Below are 26,260 nucleotides of genomic sequence, written 5' to 3' on the forward strand. Positions count from 1 at the left end.
ATTACCTCCAAAAGGGCCAGACCATCAACAGCGATTATTAAATAGCGATATTGAATCGTTTAAAGGATGAAATCGTTAAAAAAACGGCCTCATTTGGAGAAAAAAAAGTGTGTTGTTTCATCAAGAAAATGCGCTATGTCACAAATCAATGAAAACAATGGTAAAATTGCATGAATTGGGCTTCGAATTGATTCTGCATCCACCGTATTCGCCAGATCAGGCCCCCAGTGACTTTTTCCTGTTCTCAGACCTCAAAAGAATGCTCGCTGGAAAGAAATTTAGCGCCAGTGAAGAAGTAATCGCTGAAACTGAGGTCTATTTTGAAGCGAAAGACAAATCGTACTACAAAAAAGTTGGAAGATGGTTATAATCGCTGTATTGCCCTCGAAGTCAACTATGTTGAATAATAAATTCAAATTTTGCCTAAAAAATGTGTTTTACTATGGTAGACCGGGGACTTTTCAATTCGCCTGTCACTTGAAGCGCTTATAATTTTCCAACGGGAAGTTAACGTTCTCGAAAATTTAATGAATACCTATAAGTGTCTGGTAATTGTTTTAGACAGCTAAGACTCGAGCACTGTATCTTTTAATTATTCAGAAGTAGAATGAATAGCAAATTACTGAGCGTTCTATAAAATATCGAATATGTAGATTTGAGAGTAGCCAGCAAATGTGAAAATAATTCTAGACAGATTCCTCATTATGCAGGTTCGAATAATTAAAATAATTATATCTGTTCAAATTGCCATCATCAATAAGTTGTCAGGGAATATATGCAATATGTAATTTAATAATCACTCAAATGCCAGCAGTCTCTGAAACATATCGACTCCCACTGGTATTAAGGCCAATTTAGGGCTCTAGATTTTATTTCAGCCTGTTTAAAATGGATAATTATCGTCCTAGTTGTTTTTATCTGACGGTGTGGAACAACTTTCGGTTTCAAAAGAACCAATTTGTAGGACTCATATTCTACCCTTTTTTAAATGCCAAAGATCGGTCCAGCAAAATTACGTTTTCGGTTCTCTTTTTATTTTGTTTTGCAGTCAGTAAAACAAAGAATGAAGTTTTTTCACAATAAAACTAATCGCTTTGTGTTTCTGTGATTATCTATGGTTACCAGTTTCAAGGTTATATGTCAAAGTGACGTCTCATTTATTCATAGAAAAGGACAAGATAGTCTTTTAATTACTTGTAAATAGAATTTCAAAGAAGAATCTATGTTCATTAATTTCAATTTACAAAAATGAAATCTTGATTTCTATGATTATCTATGTTCATCAAGTTTGAGGTTACATGTCAAAGTTTTTTCATAGAAAAGGACGAAAATTATTCATTACTTGGACATAGAAATCGAATGAAATTTAAGATAATATTTTACTTTCATAAATTCGCAAAATGAATACTATTTATTTTATCTATCGTTTGGGAATTTACACACTTTCAGTACACTTCTACAGAACTTCTAGATTCCTTTCAATTTAAACAGATAATTACAAGTTGCAGTAAAACTAATTTCTGGACCAACACACTATGATTGTTGGTAATTATGTTCGAATGAAGGAAGCTAGAGAAATCCACATAGTGAGAAACAAAAAAAAAATTGCCCTCGTTCTCTTATAGTCGTTGGATTTTCCACTAGAAAAAAGGATGAAAAAAGATAAATGATATTTCTTGGAGAAGATACATATCTGCAGGAATTATTAAGTACCTACGTATAAATTATGACATGCAATTTGATGTGATGCAGTGTTTGAAAAATTTAAATTTCAATCACATGATTCACGTTATTCTTGACCATACCACATTCTGATGTAAATAAAGTGGTGCTTTTTGTTATTGGTTGATCTGATTGGATAAAACGACTTATGCACGACATAATAAAACATGTGATGCAATTAAGTCAAGTGTCTTCCTTTCGAGTTATTTCAAATTTGATCTTTGTGGAACACCCAACAAATTTACACCGGAAAGTGATGCTTATTATTATTATTGGAACTGCATGATTGGGGTAAAAAATCAAATGTAAATTTGATTTAAAAATGTGTAAACACCTGAGAAATAAATTCAAAATAGAAAAAACACAAAAAAGATAAACAAAAATGCCGCACAGAGTATTCTACCTCATTTGAAAAAATGGATGTACAGAAATCTATAACTCTGGAACCATTATAGATTTAGTACTATTTGCTAAAGTGATATTTTATTTCGAATCAACGTACAAACAAATATTTTTAATTTCGAGATTGTAACGGGTGTTTTTTTTCGAGGTAGATAACTTTAAGTCGGCATTACTGTTCAAGATGGCGACCGATTTAATAGCTGTCAGGTGATTTATTCTCAGTTTGGTTTGGCAATTCATCATGAATAGACTCACGCCTGAACAACGCTTGCAAATAATGGTTCTGTGCGGAATACGTATCGCGCACTACGTCCATTTTATTTTGTTTAGCGATGAAGCGCACTTCTGGTTGAATGGCTACGTCAACAAACAAAACTGCCGCATTTGGAGTGAAGCTCATCCTCAAGTGTATGTCGAAACACCGCTACATCCAGAAAAACTGACTGTTTGGTGCGCTTTATGGGCTGGTGGAATCATTGGTCCGTACTTCTTCAAAAACGATGATGGCCAGAACGTTACAGTCAATGGTGATCGGTATAGAGCCATGATTACTAACTTTTTCATTCCTGAATTGAACAACCATGATATCCAGGAGCTGTGGTTCCAACAAGACGGCGTAACATGTCACACAGCTCGTGCCACAATCGATTTACTGGAAGACACGTTTGGTGACCGCCTAATTTCACGTTTTGGACCTGTGAATTGGCCTCCAAGATCTTGTGATTTAACACCGCTAGACTACTTTCTGTTGGGCTATGTAAAGTCATTGGTCTATGCAGATAAGCCACAAACCCTTGACCATTTGGAAGACAACATTCGCCGTGTTATTGCCGATATACGGCCACAAATGTTGGAAAATTGGACGTCCATATTGGACTACATTCGAGCCAGCTGCGGCGGTCATATGCCAAAAATCATATTTAAATTGTAATGCCACAAGATTATCTTGCGGATAAATAAAATTCATGTCAATCGAATAATCCATCGTTGTTTTATTGCAATTTAAAGTTCTATAGCTCTAAAAAAACACCCTTTATATTATAAAGTTTCGGAGTTATGCATATTTTGAAAATATTTCAATTTATCTTTTAAAATGAATAGATCATACAATGGAGGTAGCAGGTTGAATGTTATTTTTGCCAAATTTAATTTTATCTATACTCACATTCCAAAACGTAAAGTATGAATATTTCATTAGAAAATGTATTATTGAGTGATTCCAAAAGTTTCTTATGAAAAAATGAATCAGTAGTTTCAGAACGATATTTTATATCGAATTTTGTATTTTACATCATTTAAAATATGAAAATAAAGTGGAAATTTCGTTTTTCTAAAGATTTCGAAGATTTTTTCATCAGATTCATGGAAACTTATCGAATAAATTCAGTACAGAAATCTTGAACGATTTGATCAATTAATTTTGAAGGCTAAAAAATTGATGTAATTCGAAGTGTTTTGGAATTGTGATTCTGATATAAATTTTCTTCAAATTCATTTGTTTTTTATACTTACCTGTCGGTGTCATGACTCGATAAAACTATTATATTGAACCACAATTCAATAAAATTCAAATGAAGATGTAATATTGTTATTCAAGAAGAATTCGCATAGATTAATCAAATCTCGAAGACTATGAAAACAGATGAATGTCCGAGTCCAACCTCCACAAGATAACAATCGTACCAACCCGAAATGAAGATCCCAGAAAATTCCCAGAATCCCACAGGTCCAAAAACGTGTTCCACAAAGTTCGATCACCAATAACAAATCATCAATTTGATTCTCACACCGCATTTCCCAAGAAAAATCCGGCGAATGTTTTGCGCGCGCGCATTTTCAGTTTGAAACTAAACCACATATATAAATCTTAATAAAAGATCTTGCGCCAGTTGGATAATATACACGTAAGCCGCTGAAGTGTTTTTTCTACCGAAGGCATCTCGCAAAATACAAGATGAACTACGTTAAAGTTTGTTGTTTCGCTTTCTGTTTAGTGCTCCTGTCAATTTTTGTTATAGCCCACGACACAGTTACCACCAACGCAAATGTAAGATTTTTTTTTCGAACTTTTACAATTTTTTTCAATTCTCAATTTTTTTTTTTTTTTGAAGTTGAAGTTTCGATATGAACGTAAGGTGATTTTAAATTTTGAGTCGATATAACTTCGACCAGCTCTTTATTTTTGCTATAATAATTTCCGTAATCGTTTTCTTTTATATAGTATTGTTGCCATATCCTCCTGAAAAATTTTTTTACTCAGGTATCATTTTCCATATAATCTCCAAACAACGCTTCTTCTCAGAAGTCATTGAATTTCAACTTCTTACTTCAATTCCTCATTCAATTGCATCATCCAACAGCAATCCTTCTTGCATTTAACTCTGCAAGAAGAATTGAATTTTCTCCTATCCTAAGATTATTCCCTTCGAATAATTTCGTTCAAGTTCTTCTTTGAAAATATGATTAATGTCTCAGTTTATCTGTTTTCAATCGGCTAATTATGTGTTATTTATAATTTATGAGCCAAACAAACATTTTGGTCACTGAAAAATACGAGCACTCAAAGTTATAAATCATAATTTGGGAATAATTTGAAGTTGTTTTTTTTTCAATATTTTTTATGGGTTAGTATGTAAATATCTTCAATCGTATAAAGCAAAACCATATGCGAGTCTTGATGATAAAAATTGTTTGTGAATTTGAATTCGATTTGCAACGAAATGTGTTCAGATAAAAGAATTCATATTTTTGTGATTTTCAAAAAATGGAAGTAATTTGTTGAAGTTTGAAATTTTTGTTTTCAAAGTTTTTTGCCCATAGAAAAAACTAAACCCTAATCTTGTGGTATTTTTATGTGACCAATTTTGAATGCATTCCATTTTTAGTATTTTTTCACACTCAGAATTATATTATAAGAGAAAGAAAAGTTTTTCAGAAATGTTTATTTTGCCAATCAGGAAGATAAAATATTGTAAAGTTTGTAGTCATGAATACACGGGTATTTGTTTTCAATTTTGAATAAAATATTCCAAATTTCATAATTCTAAAATTTGGAATTTTTAATCTTTGTATCTCTTGGATGAAAATTTTGGGTCTCATCATTTTCAAGGAAATTTTTACTAATTCCATTTTCAGACACTACCAAAACAACTAAAAACCTAAACTTGTCACGCAAAATATTCGAAAGGCTATTTGGAAACCTTAAATCAAAAATCCTTCAGTAAAAATAAAAATTTAGAATGGTAAAGAACGAATAGATTATCCGAAATTTTGTCTAGAATTTAGAGCATTTTTTTTCAGAAAGTTATGTGAAACAACCAATAAAAGTTAACAAACTATTATTCAAAATTAAATCAATGTAAAAGTTTAAACAGTAAGGTTTCATTTCTATTGTTCTATTTGTTATAATTTTGAAATAACAGTTCCAAATTTCATGTTTTTACATTGTGTACTTCACCAGAAACGATTTTTCAAATTTTAAGCCTTCTAAACTAATGATTCGCTTTCTACCACAAGGAGAATGAATTCTGGATAACAACAAATTTTACTAAATAAATAAAAAAAAAAATAATACACGAAAAAAATTTTTGAATTTTTTTCTCGATGACAAAGTGAAGCCAAACCTAAAAGATTGTAGTCAGATAACAAAGATACAAGTTTGGAACGATCATTTCCAGAATGAGCGCGTTGGAAATCGTCTAGAATCCAGTCATAGTCGGTTTCAATGGAACGTTTTGCTCATGCCAACATTATTTGGACGTAGTAATAGTGGCCTTGATCGCTGCTTGTTCCACTTGACTGGCGAAATGTTAATTCATTCATGAATTCAATCCTATATCTTTTTTTCCCATTCATGTTCCACATGCACTGTCAGACTCTATTCCAGCCTTGTCACTTTGAGGATCGACAGGAATTCTGTTTGTTTTTCATTGATTAGGAATGAGAGAAACAATTTATAAGTGTATTGTTTGGTTTGGATTGACTGAACATGCTGATGGATTGTTGAATATAAAATTTCGTGAATATCTGTTTGGAATATGCTAAACCAATATCTGATTTAAATATTGTTCTAAGAAAAAAAAATAAGAAACATTGAGCGCTCATTCATTCAAGCGCCAAACGCAGCCTTGGAAACTACAGAACTATTTATAGGTATAATTCTCAGAGTAATAAACATAGATGCAGGGAGCATATGTCATTTTCAGTAAGCAAATTTTGTCCCCTATATGAACTATCAAATTTGACATGAAGCGCGAGGAAATGACAACATATCAATGATACGATATTTCACTCAATTTGCGAGTTTCTTCACAAAGAACGCACTTCTTATATATCATAGTGAATCAACGTTTCATATTAACTCAAAATATATTTAAATAAATACCTAAATATATCAGAAATTCAGAAAACAAACTTCAAGCGCGCCAAATGATGTGAAACAACCGATGACACTAGGAGAGCAAAAGTTGCCAAACCTTGGATTTCAGCAGGTAGATACAGAAAATAATTAATATTCTGCTTATTATAAATTCGACAATTAGGAAAAATATCGGATTCCAAATATTCAAATTTGCATATTTAATCGGGAATCACTCAAATAAGTATTTTTTATTCAATATGATATACATTCATCACGATATAGTAAAATTGTGGATTTGAAAATATATCACAATCCGACAACGTAATCTAACCATGTTAGGGACATGTAAAAATTAGTTAGTCGGTTTGTTTTCCTGTATTCAAACAAGTATACATTCTCTAGAAAATATTGAATGGACACTGCGAAAAAAAAGCATAATTTTTCTTATTTTACCAGTGGCGTAAAAAAAGGGCAGAAAACGAATCATGATGCCCTTCCTGTACGCCATTGGTGACAACTGCAGAAATGAAGCTCCTATTGAACACAAACATTCTTTCAAATTTGATTGAAAAATTTCGGAAACTGTTGAAGTTTTGAATAATCCATGACCCGCTTACGTGAAACACCCTGTACCATTTCCTACTATTTGGAAAAATGCATATAATTGTACAATATACAGGGTGTCCCGAAAATATGGTGCCAAATTGAAACAGAAGATTCACCTAATAAGATTTTCCTAATATTTCTTTTCACAAATGTCGTTGGTTGCAGAGATACAGGGTGTTGAATATGAAGAATTAAAAGTAATTTCATTCATAACTTCCACAGTTTCCGAAATTTTTCATTTAAATTTGAAAGGATGTTTGTGTTCAATAGGAGCTTTATTTCTGAAAAAGAATCACATGTTCAGTTGTCACCAGTGGCTTACAGGAAGGGCATCATGATTCGTTTTCTACCCTTTTTTTACGCCACTGGTAAAATAAGAAGAATTATTCTTTTTTTCGCAGTGCCAATTCAATTTTTTGTAGAAAATGTATACTTGTTTGAATACAGAAAAACTAACTTTTTTTTGGATAAATGGTTTTTCCCCAATAACTTTCCATGCCTTGCTTCGATAGTTTTTCCGATAATATATTTGGATAGAACATAAAAAATACTATCATTGTGATGGGTCACTTTTTAATATCGCTCAAAGAATAAGCCACAAAATCCAGTGACCCGCTTACGTGAAACACCCTGTACTTTTCCTACCACTTGGAAAAATGCATATAATATAGGGTGTTTTTTTTCGAGGTATATAACTTTAAATTGGCATTACTGTTCAAGATGGCGACCGATTTAACAGATGTCAAGTGATTTATTCTCACTTTGGTTTGGCAATTCATCATGAATAGACTCACGCCTGAACAACGCTTGCAAATAGTGCAATTTTATTTCTAAAATAATGGATCTGTGCGGAATACGTATCGCGCACTACGTCCATTTTATTCTATTTAGCGATGAAGCGCACTTCTGGTTGAATGGCTACGTCAACAAACAAAACTGCCGCATTTGGAGTGAAGCTAATCCTCAAGTGTATGTCGAAACACCGTTACATCCAGAAAAACTTACTGTTTGGTGCGCTTTATGGGCTGGTGGAATCATTGGTCCGTACTTCTTCAAAAACGATGATGGCCAGAACGTTACAGTCAATGGTGATCGGTATAGAGCCATGATTACTAATTTTTTCATTCCTGAATTGAACAACCATGATGTCCAGGAGCTGTGGTTCCAACAAGACGGAGCAAAAATTATTCTTTTTTTTCGCAGTGCCAATTCAATTTTTTGCAGGAAAATTTATACTTGTTTGAATAAAGGAAAACCAACTTTTTTTTTTGATAAATGGTTTTTCCCCAATAACTTTTTATGTCTTGCTTCGATAGTTTTTCCGATAATATATTTGGATAGAACATTTAAATACTATCATTGTGATGGGTCACTTTTCAATATCGCTCAAAGAATAAGCCACAAAATCCAGTGACCCTCTTACGTGAAACACCCTGTACATTAAGTCGACATCTCAATTTCCAATCCCACAAGCCATAATTTCGTTGAAAATTCGCCACGATATTGTCGGCTGTCGAAACCACGACAAAAAAAAACAACAACAAAGTGTTCACCACCGTAACAATTCTTGCTTTATTGTTCGACGGGTTATTTCAAATAGAAATACGAGAAGGTTTCGATTTTACGATATTTTTCGCCTTTGGTAGGTGGCTGTGGCGAATCGGGCATCTTTCGAGAAGTTACGAACCTATTATATTTCATCTTAAGAGCACATACGAATTCTTTATGGCCTTCGCAGAAACGACAATAAAAGAATTCTACAGGAAATTTTATATTTCGCGTTTAGATCGTTAAACCGCCAGAGAGGTATATTCAGCGACGAGGGTTCCGTAGTGTCTATACTTTCACCGACACGTATAGAGCCGAAAAATTTACGCAGACATTTTGGAAAACGTTGCAAAAGCTTTACAGAATGTTTTAACTTCGTGGAAATCTTTTACTCAGTATAAATGGTGTTTTTTTTTAGAGCTATAGAACTTTAAATTGCAATAAAACAACGATGGATTATTCGATTGACATGAATTTTATTTATCCGCAAGATAATCTTGTGGCATTACATTTTAAATATGTTTTCTGGCATATGACCGCCACGGCTGGCTCGGATGTAGTCCAATCTGGACGTCCAATTTTCGATGACTTTTTCCAACATTTGTGGTCGTATATCGGCAATAACACGGCGAATGTTGTCTTCCAAATGGTCAAGAGTTTGTGGCTTATCCGCATAGACCAATGGACTTTACATAGCCCCACAGAAAGTAGTCTAGCGGTGTTAAATCACAAGATCTTGGAGGCCAATTCACAGGTCCAAAACGTGAAATTATACGGTCACCAAACGTGTCTTTCAATAAATCGATTGTGGCACGAAGTGTGTGACATGTTGCGCCGTCTTGTTGGAACCACAGCTCCTGGACATCATGGTTGTTCAATTCAGGAATGAAAAAGTTAGTAATCATGGCTCTATACCGATCACCATTGACTGTAACGTTCTGGCCATCATCGTTTTTGAAGAAGTACGGACCAATGATTCCACCAGCCCATAAAGCGCACCAAACAGTCAGTTTTTCTGGATGTAACGGTGTTTCGACATACACTTGGGGATTAGCTTCACTCCAAATGCGGCAGTTTTGTTTGTTGACGTAGCCATTCAACCAGAATTGCTCTTCATCGATAAACAAAATAAAATGGACGTAGTGCGCGATACGTATTCCGCACAGAACCATCATTTTCGAAATAAAATTGCACTATTTGCAAGCGTTGTTAAGGCGTGAGTCTAATCATGATAAATTGCCAAACCAAACTGAGAATAAATCACTTGACAGCTGTTAAATCGGTCGCCATCTTGAACAGTAATGCCAACTTAAAGTTATATACTTCGAAAAAAAAACACCCGTTATTTCTCAACTGATTTTTTTTACCTATAACTAGAAAAACTCATATTCAGTGGAATGAAATTTAGTTGTGATAGTCTACAAAAAAGTAAGATTACTTTATTAGAATAGTCAGATTTTTTTTTAGAAGTACATTAATTTCATAAAAAGAATCCTAAGAGACCTTAGAAAATCGATTTGCATAAAAGTTCAGCTTAGTAGTTCCTTGATCAGAAAAAAAATTAAATATTTATCGATTTATTATTGGAAATAAAAAAAATCTATCAATATTTTCCAACTAAGATTTTTTTTCCATTCGATCAGAAATTGCAAAATTTTCCTACATTTCAATATTAAAATATATAGTAAAATATTCAAAATGACGTCTGAATATAGGCAAAGTTGTTTCCAAGTCCGATAATCAGTTCTCTTCGCAATTGCATTTCTCGAAAAAAACTGGACAAGTCAGCCATTTTGTTTGCACTCAAGATAAGCTGTGCAATAGTTTCATTTGTTCTTATCTTGCTGGCGTGGCCCAACAAAGGGTCATCGTAATTTTTTTCAAATATAAGATTCTGATTGGTTCAACACTTATCATTGTTTTTTTTTTTCAGGACCCCGATTGTGGAAAGGGACCCTGTGGATGGGCTGTTTATAACAGATTTACTAGAAATATTGATTTCTTTATGGGAAATAAGTGAGTAGAAAAATTAAACTTTTCAAAATATCTATACATTATCATCAATTTTCAATTTTTTTTTGTTCAACTTGAAAATGTACCTTTTGAAATCGGATCTTCGATAATCAAAGACATCTGGTGACCTTGCTCCCAAAAATATACGCGAAATAATGATGAAGTTACTCAAAAATTAAAAAAAAGTACTTCTTTTCATTCGATCTTGATTTTTTTTAATTGATTTTCGAAAAGAAATGAGGAAGCACTGACATTTAGTCTGGGTGTATTTATGCCTCCTTGAAGACCACAGTGCTTTATATAGGTGTATATGCGGTGTCCAAAAGAGTAATTGACGCATAAATGAAAGAGCGCTCAAGAGCTCCTGACTTCAAGTCGATGATTTCCTAATTTTTTTTATCGATATTCTGCTTAACTTTTCTATGGTTCTGATAAAGCTACCAACACAAAATTTCGGATGAAGCCTGATATGATTATTATATACATATAAGGCCAATTGAAAAGTCCCCGGTCAGATGCACAGATGGTGTGCTAGTATTAAATCCATATGCTTTTTAGTTAGTAACACCCTTCAAACGATACGTGTCAAAATTTGACAGCAGTCCGACCATTGGTTTTTGAGATATTGCGTTGTGAGTGTAGCTGCTTTTGTTATTTGAACAAAAAGATGGAAAAAAAGGATTTCGTGTGCTGATAAAATATTGCTTTTTGGAGGGAAAAATACAGTTGAAGCAAAATCTTGGCATGATGAAGAGTTTCCGGGGTCTGCACCTGGAAAATCAACTATCATTGATTGCTATGCTAAGATCAAACGTGGTGAAATGAGCACCGAAGACGGCGAACGCAGTGGACGCCCAAAAGAGGCTGTCACCGACGATAAAATCAAAAAAGTTCACAAAATAATTTTGAATGAGCGTAAAGTGAAGTTGATCGAAATAGCAGACATTGTGAGAATATCATCTGAACGTGTACATCATATCATTCACGAATATTTGTACATGAGAAAGCTGTGTGCAAAATGGGTGCCGCGAGAGCTCACAATTGATCAAAAGCAACAACGTGTAAATGATTCTGAGCAGTGTTTGAAGCTGTTTAAGTGCAATAAACCTGAATTTTTGCGTCGATATGTGACAATTGATGAAACATGGCTCCATGATCTCACTCCGGAGTCTAATCGACAGTCAGCTGAGTGGACTGCACACGATGAACTGAATCCAAAGAGAGGAAAAACACAACAGTCAGCTGGAAAGGTTATGGCATCAGTATTCTGGGATGCGGAAGGTATAATATTCATTGATTACCTCCAAAAGGGCCATATCATCAACACCGATTATTATATAGCGTTATTGGATCGTTTAAAGGATGAAATCGTTAAAGAACGGCCCAATTTGAAGAAAAGAAAGGTGCTGTTTCATCAAGACAATGCGCCGTGTCACAAATCAAAAAATTAATGGCAAAATTGCATGAATTGGGCTTCGAATTGCTTCTGCATCCACTGTATTCGCCAGATCTGGCCCCCTGCGATTTTTTCCTGATCTCAGACCCCAAAAGAATGCTCGTTGGAAAGAAATTTAGCGCCAATGAAGAAGTAATCGCCGAAACTGATTTCTATTTTGAAGCGAAAGACAAATCGTACTACAAAAATGGTATCGAAAAGTTGGAAGATCACTATAATCGCTGTATCGCCCTCGAAGGCAACTATGTTGAATAATAAAATCGAATTTTGCCAAAAAAATGTGTTTTACTATTGTAGACCGGGGACTTTTTAATTGACCTGTTATTTATGCCAAATTTGAGTTGAATATCGTGTGAGGGATGGTGCCATGAGAAAAAAAACTTGAAAAAAAAATCAGACTGTAACACCCTATATCTCGAAAACGAAGCGTTTGCGTTTATAGGACTTTTTTTCTTAAATTTATCCGAGGAATCTGTCATTTTCCAATTTAGAAACACGCTGTATTTTAAATTTTGAAAGTTCATCTCAAAGCAATGCTGAGAAATCGAGCAGTAAAGATAAACGTAACGTTGCCAGTCGCACCAATATCTAAATTACTTGCAGGGATACCAACTTAAATCTCATTTATCCTTTCAGGTGTTCCTGTAAGCCAGAACTGAACTGTACAAGGGACGATGATGACATATCTATAACCGCCTACGTTTACAGATGTAAAGATTTAAGCAAGATACCGACGACTTCATGAGAAAGATCGGCTGTTCCTATTGAGAATGACTTCCCTAGTCTGGACACCATTTCGCAAACAAAAAATCCTAAAAGCTCGACGCTGATCGGGCAGAATTGAAAAATCAGAGTACGACCGGCCCTTAAAAAAAAATTGACGACGTACTTTTAACTAGGGAACTACTGTCGAACAGTATTTGTATAAAATTATGGATGTGCAAGACGACTTAAAAATTACTTTAGACTTCACTTAACTAGTTAAGATTGAGCTAGATGACTACCACTGTAACTCGAACAATTTTCATCTTGTCCAAGTTGGCAACATTGAAATTTCTCCAAGGAATCTTTAAATATTGTACTTATGGTATGAACTCGTAGCAAAATTGATCTTAGCATGTTTTCTAGCCCATTTGAAAATGATTGATTTGTGTTGTTGAATGGGATTTTATTGTATTTTGTGTTGTAATTTTGTTTCACTTTATTTGTTGGTTTCGAGTGGCCTTCATTACAAATATGTTTCGAATTCATCTTATATTATTCACTGTTCATTATTCCATCTTTTATATTCATATTTATTAAAGTGTATGTTAGTGTTATCTTAAAGCAGTATTTTAATGTAAGCTATAAATTAATAAAGGATGAAAAATTTTACAGTTACTTGAGGTTTCATTATTTAAGATATTCATTATCGAAAAACCTAATAATAGTAAATCTGGATTATTTCTTAAAAATCGCATAAAGAAATAAAATCATTTAAAAATATTATTACACATTTTTTAAAACTTAAAATAACGCAAATTTAATACAATCAGATATTCTCGAAACTTATGGAATAATTAAATCATTAATGAGACATTTTCTCTGAAAAACCTATTATTTAAATTTTTAAACCAATATCAAAAAATGAAGTAAAGTTCTACGAGTATAATCACCTGAATTATAAATTTAGAAAATTACAGAAGTGTATTCATTTTTCTTGAGAATATTCCTTTAATCATTTCTTGAAATACACTTTTCACTACTCTGAAAAAATAAATGCTGATACTTTGAAATTTTATTTGATTCAATTAATTATATCTGGCATTTACCTATACATCATGGAATTATTTCAAGATAATTGCTAACAAGCAATTTTAAAGCATTTTCAGATTAATTTCATCAATGAAGAAAAAAAATTATTATTCCATTTCTCCATACCTAATCAATTTCAAAGTTAATTGCAAAACGAAAAAAATTACTTCGATAACCGTTCAACCCGAAAGAGCTCTATTATCTGATACAAAAAAGACTAATCATCTTTAGCAACAATATTCAATTGGGCAAAAAATATGCCCCATAAACATTTATATCCTTTAGCGAATCATCATTCATGGAATGCAATATTGCAAAACCTCGAAAAGAATCATTATCGGCTTAGCTTCTCCGATAACACTGCAACAAGTGGTTGGCCAGTTGAAATCATAAATCAGAAGATTATCAGATCAATAAATCTTTTTTATGCTTTGGAACACGAGAATCTTCCATGTAGATAACTTTGTACAAAACAATTTCCATGAATGCAAGTTATTTTCGATGCGCAACAAAACCGAAGCATTTTGTTGTTTATAAAATTCAAATGAATCTTTACTTGGTAAAAATTAATGAATATTAATATTGAAAATTAGAGAAATTCTGTAAATATGCATAACATTACAATATCAAAAGATATAGGTAACAATAAAATCAAAAAAATAGATTAAAATTGAGGACCCAGAATTTCTGCAACTTTTTTATATTTTATGGTTTCCTTATTCAAACTATAAGGCCATTTAAAACACTTTCAGGATTAAAAATTGATATATTTCATCGTATAATATCAAATATAATACAAATCTACTGGATACAAATAAAAACTATTTTAAGATCAAATATAAAACTAATCTTAAAACACGAAATGAGCTTTTCAATAATAATAATCATCTTAAAAATCACACAATAAAATCAGGTATCAAAATAAAAATGGTAAAATAAACGCGAAAAGATTCGAAATTGCCATATTTTTCGTTGTAAATTTGTTCAAACATTATGAAACGCTATACCCTGTATATAATTTTAAAATTAAACAACTTGAGCCCAAATTCATAGAAAATTTGCTAATCTCAACTTAGTAACATTTATAATCTCTCAAAGAGGAAAAAACATTAATTGAACTTTTTGAAAATATAATTTAGAGTATTCAATAATGTGAAAACGAGATCTTTTCATAATTTGATATAAAGAATTTTTTTCAACATGCAATATGACATGTTTTAATATAATTATCACTTAGCATAAGTTAATAACAATAACTTATACCGAAGCTTACAAAATACTCATAGCTTAAAGATAATTGACAATTGAAGCACTAAAAAAAAGAGGCAATAACAACTTGAATAACAAAGATTTATTTGATTTGACTGGTAATAGTTTAAAATGAGTTTTGTCAGAATGAAATCATTTTTTTCGAAATTTCATCTAAATTTTTTTGGTATTTGACTTGGTGGTTGAGTCAGCGCTTGTTGGAAAGGCACTTGGTAGATTAAAATGAGCATAAATCTATAGATATTTGGAATGAAGAAGAAATAATACTGGTGATGTCATGGAGAAATATAGAGACGAGTAAATTTTTTTATTTCAATTAAAATAAAGATATTTATGCACCTTTCGATATAAGAAAAAAATTAGGAATAAAAAGGAATGCTATGAGTGCTAAAATCACAGTTCCTACCAATCCACCGTAAAAAGTACTCCTAATACAAAATTTCATTCTACTTTACTGGAAACTGCTTGGTTAGGTTAGGTTATGTTAGGTTATCCCAGAAGTGACTAAAATCAAGAATATTATCACAAGTGTTTCAACCATTAGGCAGTTTTGTACCTTTCTACACATCCTCCTGTATACTCAATAGAAAATTTATAAAAAAAAACAACTAATAAATCAATTCAACGGAAAGAGAGTATTTTTTTTATTATTTCTTGATAAAATATCACTTTCAGGACAATCCAACATCTTCAAGATAAGACAAATCAATAATTGACACTTGATTGAGTGCTCTATATATTATTAGCACCTCAATGCTTACTCTATTCGGCATACAGTAAGCACACAATAATTTCTTATATTATATGACTGTTCTGCTAGAGACAAGCAGATTTAAATTTACTGTATGATTCAAATACCTTCAAGCATCATCTCCCGATCTTTGCAGTCTTTCTGGATGGGAACAGGCCATTTGCGAGAAGTCCCTCACCACGTCGTTGAACATTTCGTCTCCCGTAAGGCCAGGTTCGCACTCTTTCATCTCCTCGTTGAACCGAGCTATTCTCAGCCTAAAAAAATTAAAATTCGAAAATAACAGACATTTTGGCCAAATGATATGATATTTTTCTATAAATAAACAACTCACAGGGTTACAATATCGGCATTTTTCTTTTGTTCAGCCATGGCCAATGCCGTTTTACCCTCATCGTCCTCTATGGCTATATTGGCTCTGTGTTTTAGGAACAGGCATACTTGGGCAGTGTGTCCTTTTTGGGTAGCTATATGCAACGCGGTTTTCAGGTTCTGATCTTGGGAGTTCACCCTTGCGTTGTTCAGTATAAGGTAGGCGCAAGGCATTACGGAACCCTGAAATGAGAATTTCAATTCTTCACAAAATTCTGTATCCATGTTTCTACATTTTAAACGTTTTTCTAACCTTCCTAACCTAACAAGTCAAATGTCATAAACTATATGTATACGCTCTATTAGTGATGACGTCACACACCGCCATTTTTTGTTCTCCTGTCAGTGTTCGGAATCCAAACAAACAAATTGTCATTCAAATTAGTACGTTGTCGTGGAAGAAATTGGCTTATTTTGATAAATAAGATTATTTAAGGAACGATTTTACTATTAATTGATAGACAGAAGGCACGAGATTAATGCCAGTAAGTTCGAACTTGAAGTTCAACTAATAAACACGGCTTTTTACAAAATCTGGAGAATGATACAGGATTCAAACTTACTGGTATTAACCTAGTTCCTTCTGTCTATCAATTAATACTGAAATCGTTGCTCAAATACTCTAACTTATGAAAATAAGCCAATTCCTTCAACGATACCGTACTAATTTGAATGACAATTTATTTGTTTGGATTCCGCACACTGACAGGAGAACCAAAAATGGCGGTGTGTGACGTCACACTAATAGAGCGTATAGGGCAGTCAAGCGTCAGCTGTCAAATCACAGAGTGAGTTACAATTATGTTGATTTCAGAAATGAATGTAGTGTCCCAGAGACTCTAGAATGTTCATCATCAAGTACTCAAGTCAATAACCGCAACTGCAAAATAAAGCTACAAAACTATTTTACAAAATCGTTGGTTTTATCCAGATGTCACAATTAGATTAGAATACATGACTGCTCTGTCAACTGTCAAAATAAACTAACAAAAGAAGCATGTATGCCAATTATTATCAACATCAAACTAGAAAATACAAATACTTATCCTTAATGATAGCTATGTTATTACCTCAACTTAATAATAATTTATTATAAAGTGCAGAAGGAATTGATATTCTTCAACTCAAAGTTTTTGAACGAACAAGTGTTAGAATGAGCCTCATGTACAAGTATTATACATTATTTTCTCCAATTCACTGATTTTTTTATTGAAATTAATGAAATATATCCAAAATTATCTTTTAGTGATTTTTGATTTGAAAAATGTTGGCAAAACTGTTCTGTATCAGAAATTTGACAGATAATAGATACTGTGACAGGAGAGTTCAGAGTACCAACATACAATAATGAAATATCACCATAAAATCTCTGTGAAACTAATTTTTTATTCTACAAGGTACAGAATTAGAGGAACAATTTTCTCAACTTACGCTGAGCACTCCCTGATGTAAGGGCGTTCTACCCCTGTCTTCGGGGTTGTTCCAATTGATATCGGCCCCTAGGGCCATAGCCTCACACATCACAGGTAAGTTATGAGCAGCCGAAGCCTTGTACAGGAGCAAGTTCGGGTGTAACTTCGATATATCTTCAGCTTCTGAAGGAGAATATTTCAATATGGTAAAATGAACACTTCCTATACAAAAACGCACCTAAAATATCCTCGTCGTCTTCCCCTGTAGACTCCTGATCGCTGCTCAGATCTATGGCCTCGTTCAAAGGTTGCTTCTCCAGATCGCTACCGAACAGAAGAACGCTCTGCCTCCTCTCGAAATCTGATCCAGAACTCTCCGGACTCTTGTCCCCCTTCTCTATGGCACTGTCTGATTCGTCCTCCGGGATAGGTTCCTTGTTCTTGGACTTGTCCCTCTTCTTCCTGGAATTGTCGCAGCTTCTGGGCCTCCTTCGAATCTTTCTCACCGACCATTTCCTGACCTCCATCAGGCTGGACCTGGACTGCCTCTCGGTGGGCGAAGATGTGAGCTGGGGCAGTTCTTTGACGAATTTCTTGTCTACGTATTTGGCCTTGATCCAGTTCTCTCGAATTTGTCTTCGAGGGATAAGAATATTATTCATAAGAGAAAGAATAGGCCATTCAACAGTATAAAAAAACATTTTGACAATTTCTATTGACATCAAAATGACGAAATAAAAAAGTAATTGGTTGAATCAAACACTAAAACAGTTTGAGTATATGACACTTCAAAGTGACGTCACTGACGCTATGTTAGGTTAGGTCAAATTGCTTTTTGGGACATTTTTTATTTTCTCTTTTTCGATTACAATTTTTTTTTAAATATTTATGCGAATTGAAAAATAGGGATAAATATCCCTTGATAATTTTGAAGGATTGGAAAAATCTGCAAAATAGTCCATTGATTTGTATTTAGAAACTCACCCCGCACAATTAGAAGAAGCTCTAATAAAACTATCTGGAACATTGGCTTCGTACACTTTGTTTACAATCAAATTGCCAAGTTCCGCCATTACTTTTACATTCTCCGGTTCCCAATCGTCCAACGTTAACGATCTCACTTTACTGTAATGAACGCCCAAGCTTCTATGCACTCCCGAACACTCTGAAAGAAATGATTTTATAAGACTATACAACCTACAAAATTCCACCTATTCTCACCGATACACAGTGTTATACCCAAATTTATACTGGCCCACTTCGGATTTGAACTGCCGCAATCGCAGCATACGTTATTTCCAGGTATCTTGACAAGTTGCTCCCACATCCTGCAAAAAAACATTATTCAGTCTAAATATAGCTGTAACTATTCAAATATTCTAAAATGTTAACTAACCCTTTCAGGGGATGTTCAAATAGTAAATTTGAACATCTCCTGAACAATCCAACATTCAGGAGATGTTCAAATTGTCAGCTTGAACACCTCCTGAACAATGATATATTCTGGAGGTGTTCAGATTGACTATTTTCCTACAGAAAATTATGTACTATTGATTTATGAATAAATAATATTCTGTGGAAAAATAGTCAATGTGAACACCTCCTGAACAATTAAACATTCAGGAGGTGTTCAGATTGACTATTTACCCACAGAAAGTTAACTACTATTTATTTATGAATAAATAATATTCTGTAATGAAATAGTCAATCTGAACACCTCCTGAATTTTTGATTGTACGGGAGGTGTTCAAATCGACTATTTGAACATCTCCTGAATGATTGATTGTCCAGGAGGTGTTCAAACTGACTAGTTGAACATCCCCTGAAAGTTTTATTGTAACTGACTATTTGAACATCTCCTGAAAGTTTTATTGTTCAGGAGGTGTTCAAATTGAATATTTTCCTACAGAATATAATTTATTTATTATATTGTTTATTTCATTGTTCAGGAGGTATTCAAATTCACTAATTTCCTACAGGATATTAATTATTATTTATTTATAAATGAATAATGCCTGAGTAAAATCGAAATAAGCACAGAAAGCCTTAAAATAAAGGATTTATTCTGAATTGATTGTGCATAGCAACTAGAAAATAATAATTCAGCCAAAAATTCTGTCATCTTCAGATTGAATAACAATTTTTTACATAATAGTAGCAGAAAAGTTCATGCAATCTTACTTTGTCTTCTTGAATTTTGTGTTGTTTCTCACAGAACCATTCTTTCCTATTTCATTTCTGGAATCCAAATTGAAGGAAGCACTTAAACTATCAGTACCTGAATCGCAGGTACTTATTCTTTGAATTGCCGCTCCAATACCTTTTTGTAAAGCGGCTATCCAAGCATTGTACATTTCCTTAGAATCTGCTTGGAGCATGTGGCTTCTACAAAAAAAAACATACTGAATATCATCAAGATTGGTTGACTATTTCAAAAATTGGAGGCATTTGAAATTTATCAAAGTTTTGGAAAAACAAGTGTTCTGAGGTGGCTTTAAATATCATTTCTCAACTAATACAGCTGTACATTATCCCCACCTGAGCGTTGTATTTTTTTTATTCATCAAATTCATCAAATTTTTAACAAATAAAATTTATCCTTACTTCGATGGAGAGAGAACCTCGAAACAAAATCTTCTTTCTCCTTCCATTACAGGTTTAACAGTGCATATTCTCAAATCATCCTCCATAATAGTTTCTCCCTCTTCCCCAGACCGTTTCCTGAAAAACAACCCAAAAAGTTTTTCTTCCCCGTCTTCGTAGGCTCAAAAATTCAATTACCTATATACGAGTTTGTTCTTGTACAAATGAAACCATCTCCTGTTCCAAGTTTTGAAGGCGTTAGACGTCCTCTTGAACAAATAACCTTCCATTATTATGCCATCCTTGCCGTTCATCTCCTTAGGAACGAAATCTGAATTTGATACAATTGCATGACGGTTTTCTAGTTCTTTACCAATTTTGTAGGTTTCATACTGCATTTCACCGATCTATAAAGATTCAAAGGTTTTTTTCGGTGATTCTTGAGAAATGAATAAAGGAATTACCTCTGTAGAAAGTTTTTTGAAAAATGGCTCCAAATCTGCGCACAATTCTGAACCCTGATGGTAATAAGTACTGCAGGCGTGCATATAAGATAATAACTGGAATAATAATTATTATTTCATTATTTTAGATTAAGTTTCTTCCTTTAATATATTAGTTTGGACTTGAATTTAGACCTATTAAATTGAGAGAAACAATAACTGAAACTTGTTTTCCTTACTTCCCCTTCAACATATGATATTCATAATTATCTTTAAATGACTCAAATGATAATGAATTTTCTGGTACATTCTAATTTCAAAAAGGTTTTGATGAATAGGGTGTAGATAAGGTTCTAACATCATAATAACTCCAACTAGATAACAATCTTTTTGATTACTAAATATAGGCTTCTGAGAGGTCTTTCACAAGCCTATAATTGTTGGAATAAAAACGCTAAAAATAATTCAACTACTCACAGTACTAAGTATTTCATGTCTTTTCTTTGACTGCAAAGTTGTAATGCTATTGATATAATCCAAACCTTGGTGGCAAAAGCATGACCTAACAGCTAAAAGTATATTTTGCACATCTATAACTTCTTGCTGTTTGTTCCTAGGAGTTTGCGAATTTCTTACAAGAACAGTGTCATATTCATTAGAAATTTTCTCAAAATGTTGCTTATAGTCTCTGACATTTTTTATATCACTGCAAGAAATTTGTTGTTAAAGCCTTCATACTTTAGAGAAATAGATCAATGACCTGACTCACTTCTTTACAAATGAGGTGAGATTCTTAAGAATACTTCTGGATGCTTGATCTAAAAGGGTTGTATGGAATTTGTTCATTTCTTGTAAGTTATGAATAAGTTTATTGAGTGAGGAAAGCACCACTGAATCTTCTCGAAAATGGGTGCTCAAATCCCAAAGGCTGTTTGCAAATAAACTAGAAATTAAATCAATCAGTAATCAATTCACAGGACAACCTTCCTTTAAATTACCTTTGTTGAGCAACATATGTTTTTCCACTGTCTACCATTGATCCACATATTTTGAGTATTTTATCTAATTTTTGCTCTAGCTGATCTATACTACCTTCTTCTTCCTCCAAGTAACTCCTGTTGGTAAATAAAGGGTTCAGAGTACAAAGAAACTTCAGTTATTAGTCATTTATTTACCTAAATTTCGGCGAATCCCTAAGACACTCTTCCAGTTCAAGTTTTCCTATCATCGTGGTAAAATTGACTTTTTTTTAATTGCACTTGATATTTCATATGACTTTATATTGAGTCATCTCCTCATTACACTCATGCGAAACTTTCTTATTCCTTTTCCCACGACTACGTCATTGACCATTTATTTAATAAACATTGGGTTGTCAAAATCTGAACAACATGACGTTGACGTTGGTTACGTTCAGTTTGGCCAACAGTTGACAGTTCGTAAAGAAAAAACACCATTATTCAGTTTATTTATTATCAGAATTTATACTGTATACCTAAGTAACCTGTCATCACGTTTAATTACGAATATTACAATAGAGTATTCTTGGAACTTTTTCCCTTCCTAATATACATGAAGACCGCCTTCTCATCTAGAATTTTTATTGGGACCACCTTCCGATTCGTCTATTTCTGCTATAGAAGCTAATTTTACAACACACGGCTTGTGAGAAGGCAATTCCGCCTTCTTATGCTCCACTTTGGAGGGCACATCCTCCATTTTAATACGGGAAGGATGCTTCTTGCAACTCTTCTTGTGTTTTTTATGGTGATGCTTCTTCAAGTTTTCTTCACTCATTATTTCTATGGTCGGCGTGTCTGCCGACTCGCATCGCTCGAATATTTTTATTATTTCGGACTGACACTTCGTGGTTTTGAGGTTCGACTTCAAGTGCTTACTCGGCTTCTCATCCACCATAACAGCTTTGTCCTCGGTGGAAATTCGTACCCTCTTCTTTTCTTTCTTCTCATGCTTGGAGCATGCTTCCTCTTTCAGGGAGTGGATGTACTTTAGCCGGTTGTTGGTTTCGCTCTTCGTGTATTTCAGTTTGATCTTGTCGAACTGGGAGTTGAGACGGTCTACTTCCATTTGCAGACAGAGATTTTCGTGGACCAACGAGCTGTTCTGTCTGACGAGCTAGAAATAAAGAACAAATATGAACAACTTTTATCCCATTCTATGTTAGTAAAACATAGACTAGGTTTAATTTATATTTCTGTGACAAATCTTTTCGAAATTCATAGATAAAAAAATGGCGTACAGTTTCATGATAAAATTCAAGACCGAAAAGTTCAGAAATATTGGTGTATCCAGTATCCACTGATTAAATATTGTTGAAGACAATTAAGAGGATGAAAACTTGAGATTGCCGATAATTTGTTCTACTGCCAAAGCTGGCTCTATAAAATAATAATGAAAAGTTGGAATTTCCACAGATACAGCACCCAAAAAATTCAAGAGGTAGCGCTTCATCATATTTCAATGGAAACGAGTGCTATCTTAAGCCTTTTTAATAATAGGTGAGCACACCCGATTTCTAGACATCTTAAGGAAAACATAATACCGTGATTTCATTTTTAGCTCTTGACCTGTTTGGTTGAAAATGAGAAAATATACCTGGACATATTTCCTGTTACTGGGGGATGTGTAGAGATGAGATCTGTGATCCACGATATCTTCTACTTCTGATGACATAGTCTCTATTTTGGCTTTGAGATCGTTGAAGATCTGGAATAGGATTTGAGATGAAACAACAGCCAACTTTCGTTAAGGTAAGTTCACCTGGTTTTATATTTTTTTGGGGGAACTATCAGAATGAATCAAAACATAATGAGATGATATTTGGTCTTAGGAAAACAAATCAAAACTCACTTTCTCATGTTCAATTTTCATTTTGATCATCTCATTCTTTAGAAACGCCTTGGTGTTCTTTATTCTCAGGAATTTGATGCTCAGATTGTAGTTGGCCTCTAGGGTTTGCTTCAGTTTAAGTTTCGTGTTTTCCAGTTCGTTTTTGAGCTCTTGACTTGGCCTCTCGACGAGTGAGGTGTGAGATTTGCTCATGCTCTTCTTCAGTTCCTTCATCTCCCTCATCTCGTTGCAGTACATCTCCTTTTCCTGAAAGTAAAACTTACGTTCTTCTTCGAGCTGCTTCAGAACGTTGGTGTTTGATCTCTTCTGCTTCATCAGATCCAACGAGATCTTCTCTTTCTCTCTCGCCAACTTGGCTATGCCCTTCTCTTTCTTCTCCACGTCATCTCTCAAATTGGCCACAACGGCTTTGAGGTTCTCGATTTGGTCCTCCAAGGTCTTGGCATCTGTCGATGAAGACGTCGAGCTCGAAGATGGCGTCGATTTTGGCGTTTTATCCTTGTCTTGCACCGTAATCGAGCTTTGGGATTCTTCTAGAATTTCCTTGGTTTCCGGTCCGATCATACTGTTCTCTTTTTTTGAGGATTTAGGCAGGACCCCTCTAAATATTCAAGCTTTTAGTTTGAAATATGTCAGATTTGTATGAATAAGGTTGGTTATACCTGAAAAGTTTAACGAATGGTCTCATTAAAAAAACGAATCAAACCTAAACGCATTATAAAAACTAAAGACTTACATCGAACGTCATAGGCATTGACAAGCTGAATATTCGACAGTCACTTTTTCCATCGATCCCTTGGCACTTTGATAGAGATAAAAGATACAAAGGTACAGGGTGATCCACGGGAGCCTTACGATTTTGGATTCAGTAGTGGGTTAAAGGTGGATAAAGTAGGGTCATTGTCTTCTGGAAGGATTTCCATTTCAGCACCAATGGAACGGCTGGGACGTGAAGAATAGAAACCGTGTGCGTCCCTCAAAAACCATTGATGCTGTAGCTTTTAGTGCTGACGAAAGTTCGGTCTATTCCTCGTCGATCTTGAAATTTAGGTATTCCAAAAACGACATTACCTGGTATTTTGGATAAGGTTTATTTTCAACAAACTAGGTGCTACGTGCCATACAAGCAATGTAATCATCGTAATTTTCCAAGAAATGTTCCTGGAAGTGTTATTTCTCGAAGAAGTGATCACAATTGGCCACCGAGATCTTGTGATTTAACACCTTTAGCCTTTTTTCTTTGGGGCCACGTACATGATAAGGTCTATGCAAATGCTGCTCAATCGATTCAAGATCTTAAAGATGCAATTCGTAAAGTTATCGAGGTCATACAGCTACAAATGTTGGACTTGGTCATAGGAAATTTCATGAAAAGGATATGCTGTTGCAACCGTAGCATTGGCGGCCATCTGGGTGATAGCTTTTTCCATCGTTAACGGCATATCTTCCTCTTCCCATTGAAATAAACGTTCAATGATCTCTCCCGATATATAAAGGGTGTTTTTTTTTAGAGCTATAGAATTTAAATTGCAATAAAACAACGATGGATTATTCGATTGACATGAATTTTATTTATCCGCAAGATAATCTTGTGGCATTACATTTTAAATATGATTTCTGGCATATGACCGCCATGGCTGGCTCGGATGTAGTCCAATCTGGACGTCCAATTTTCGATGACTTTTTCCAACATTTGTGGCCGTATATCGGCAATAACACGGCGAATGTTGTCTTCCAAATGGTCAAGGGTTTGTGGCTTATCCGCATATACCAATGACTTTACATAGCCCCACAGAAAGTAGTCTAGCGGTGTTAAATCACAAGATCTTGGAGGCCAATTCACAGGTCCAAAAGGTGAAATTAGGCGGTCACCAAACGTGTCTACTAATAATACTTCAATAAATCGATTGTGGTACGAGCTGTGTGACATGTTGCGCCGTCTTGTTGGAACCACAGCTCCTGGACATCATGGTTGTTCAATTCAGGAATGAAAAAGTTAGTAATCATGGCTCTATACCGATGACCATTGACTGTAACGTTCTGGCCATCATCGTTTTTGAAGAAGTACGGACCAATGATTCCACCAGCCCATAAAGCGCACCAAACAGTCAGTTTTTCTGGATGTTACGGTGTTTCGACATACACTTGAGGATTAGCTTCACTCCAAATGTGGCAGTTTTGGCCGTCACCTCACGGATATCCAGGACCGGCTTCCCCATTTGAATGGTTCTAAGGCCAGCCAGCTCTGGACACTTGCATACCATGTGTTCGGCGGTTTCTGCTTCCGATCCACAGAGCCTGCAAATCTCATCTGCTGACTTTCCCATACGGTACAAATGATGTTTGTACCGACATTGCCCCGTCAGCAGTCCCACCATCAATCGAAGCTCAGCTCGTGACAGCTTTAAGAGGTGTCTGGCGTAGGTAGGTGAAATCATCACGAATTTCTTGGCTTGAGTAAGTCCAGGAGTGTTTGCCCAGTGGGTTATCCTGTTATTCAACTCCCATTGCTGGAACTTCTATTGGTCTTTTCCTAGTCCACAGAAAGGCTCAAGTCCAGCAGGTGTTAACCTTGATGCACTTTTTGTAGGTTCATCGGCTTAATGACCCTTAGGATAGCCAGACTTGTTACCTTTCCATTTTTTATGGGGCTACCTA

The 26,260-nt window shown here is 34.4% G+C and overlaps 3 protein-coding genes across 4 annotated transcripts; 1 reads left to right on the top strand and 2 right to left on the bottom strand.

Moving 5' to 3' along the window:
- Positions 1-3,961: 3,961 nt before the first annotated feature.
- On the top strand, positions 3,962-13,487 carry LOC123680983. The gene is made up of 3 exons (XM_045619129.1): positions 3,962-4,171; positions 10,572-10,654; positions 12,744-13,487. Exons 1-3 carry the CDS (start codon positions 4,079-4,081, stop codon positions 12,850-12,852), a joined length of 285 nt encoding a protein of 94 aa, XP_045475085.1. The 5' UTR covers positions 3,962-4,078; the 3' UTR covers positions 12,853-13,487.
- A 1,827-nt stretch (positions 13,488-15,314) lies between these two features.
- On the bottom strand, positions 15,315-22,098 carry LOC123680985 (arf-GAP with coiled-coil, ANK repeat and PH domain-containing protein 2). Its single transcript, XM_045619135.1, has 14 exons — positions 21,907-22,098; positions 21,730-21,846; positions 21,501-21,674; positions 21,209-21,437; positions 20,753-20,848; positions 20,487-20,695; positions 20,310-20,426; positions 19,887-20,090; positions 18,927-19,033; positions 18,690-18,870; positions 17,944-18,341; positions 17,725-17,888; positions 16,256-16,476; positions 15,315-16,178 (listed from the first exon to the last, which is right to left on the bottom strand). Exons 1-14 carry the CDS (start codon positions 21,957-21,959, stop codon positions 16,031-16,033), a joined length of 2,418 nt encoding a protein of 805 aa, XP_045475091.1. The 5' UTR covers positions 21,960-22,098; the 3' UTR covers positions 15,315-16,030.
- Positions 22,099-22,187: 89 nt separating this feature from the next.
- Positions 22,188-24,451, bottom strand: LOC123680986 (polyamine-modulated factor 1-binding protein 1-like). Of its 2 annotated transcripts, none has more exons than XM_045619137.1 (4): positions 24,339-24,451; positions 23,603-24,264; positions 23,348-23,458; positions 22,188-22,867 (listed from the first exon to the last, which is right to left on the bottom strand). In XM_045619137.1, the coding sequence occupies exons 2-4, from the start codon at positions 24,164-24,166 to the stop codon at positions 22,319-22,321; spliced, it is 1,224 nt and encodes a 407-aa protein (XP_045475093.1). In that variant the 5' UTR covers positions 24,167-24,264; positions 24,339-24,451; the 3' UTR covers positions 22,188-22,318. The 2 variants fall into 2 exon arrangements, with proteins under 2 accessions (XP_045475093.1, XP_045475092.1); XM_045619136.1 differs by having other exon boundaries at positions 23,603-24,203; positions 24,265-24,391.
- Positions 24,452-26,260: the final 1,809 nt, after the last annotated feature.

The sequence above is a fragment of the Harmonia axyridis genome, chromosome 5, assembly GCF_914767665.1.
Source record: "Harmonia axyridis chromosome 5, icHarAxyr1.1, whole genome shotgun sequence".
Taxonomy (NCBI): Eukaryota; Metazoa; Arthropoda; class Insecta; order Coleoptera; family Coccinellidae; genus Harmonia; species Harmonia axyridis.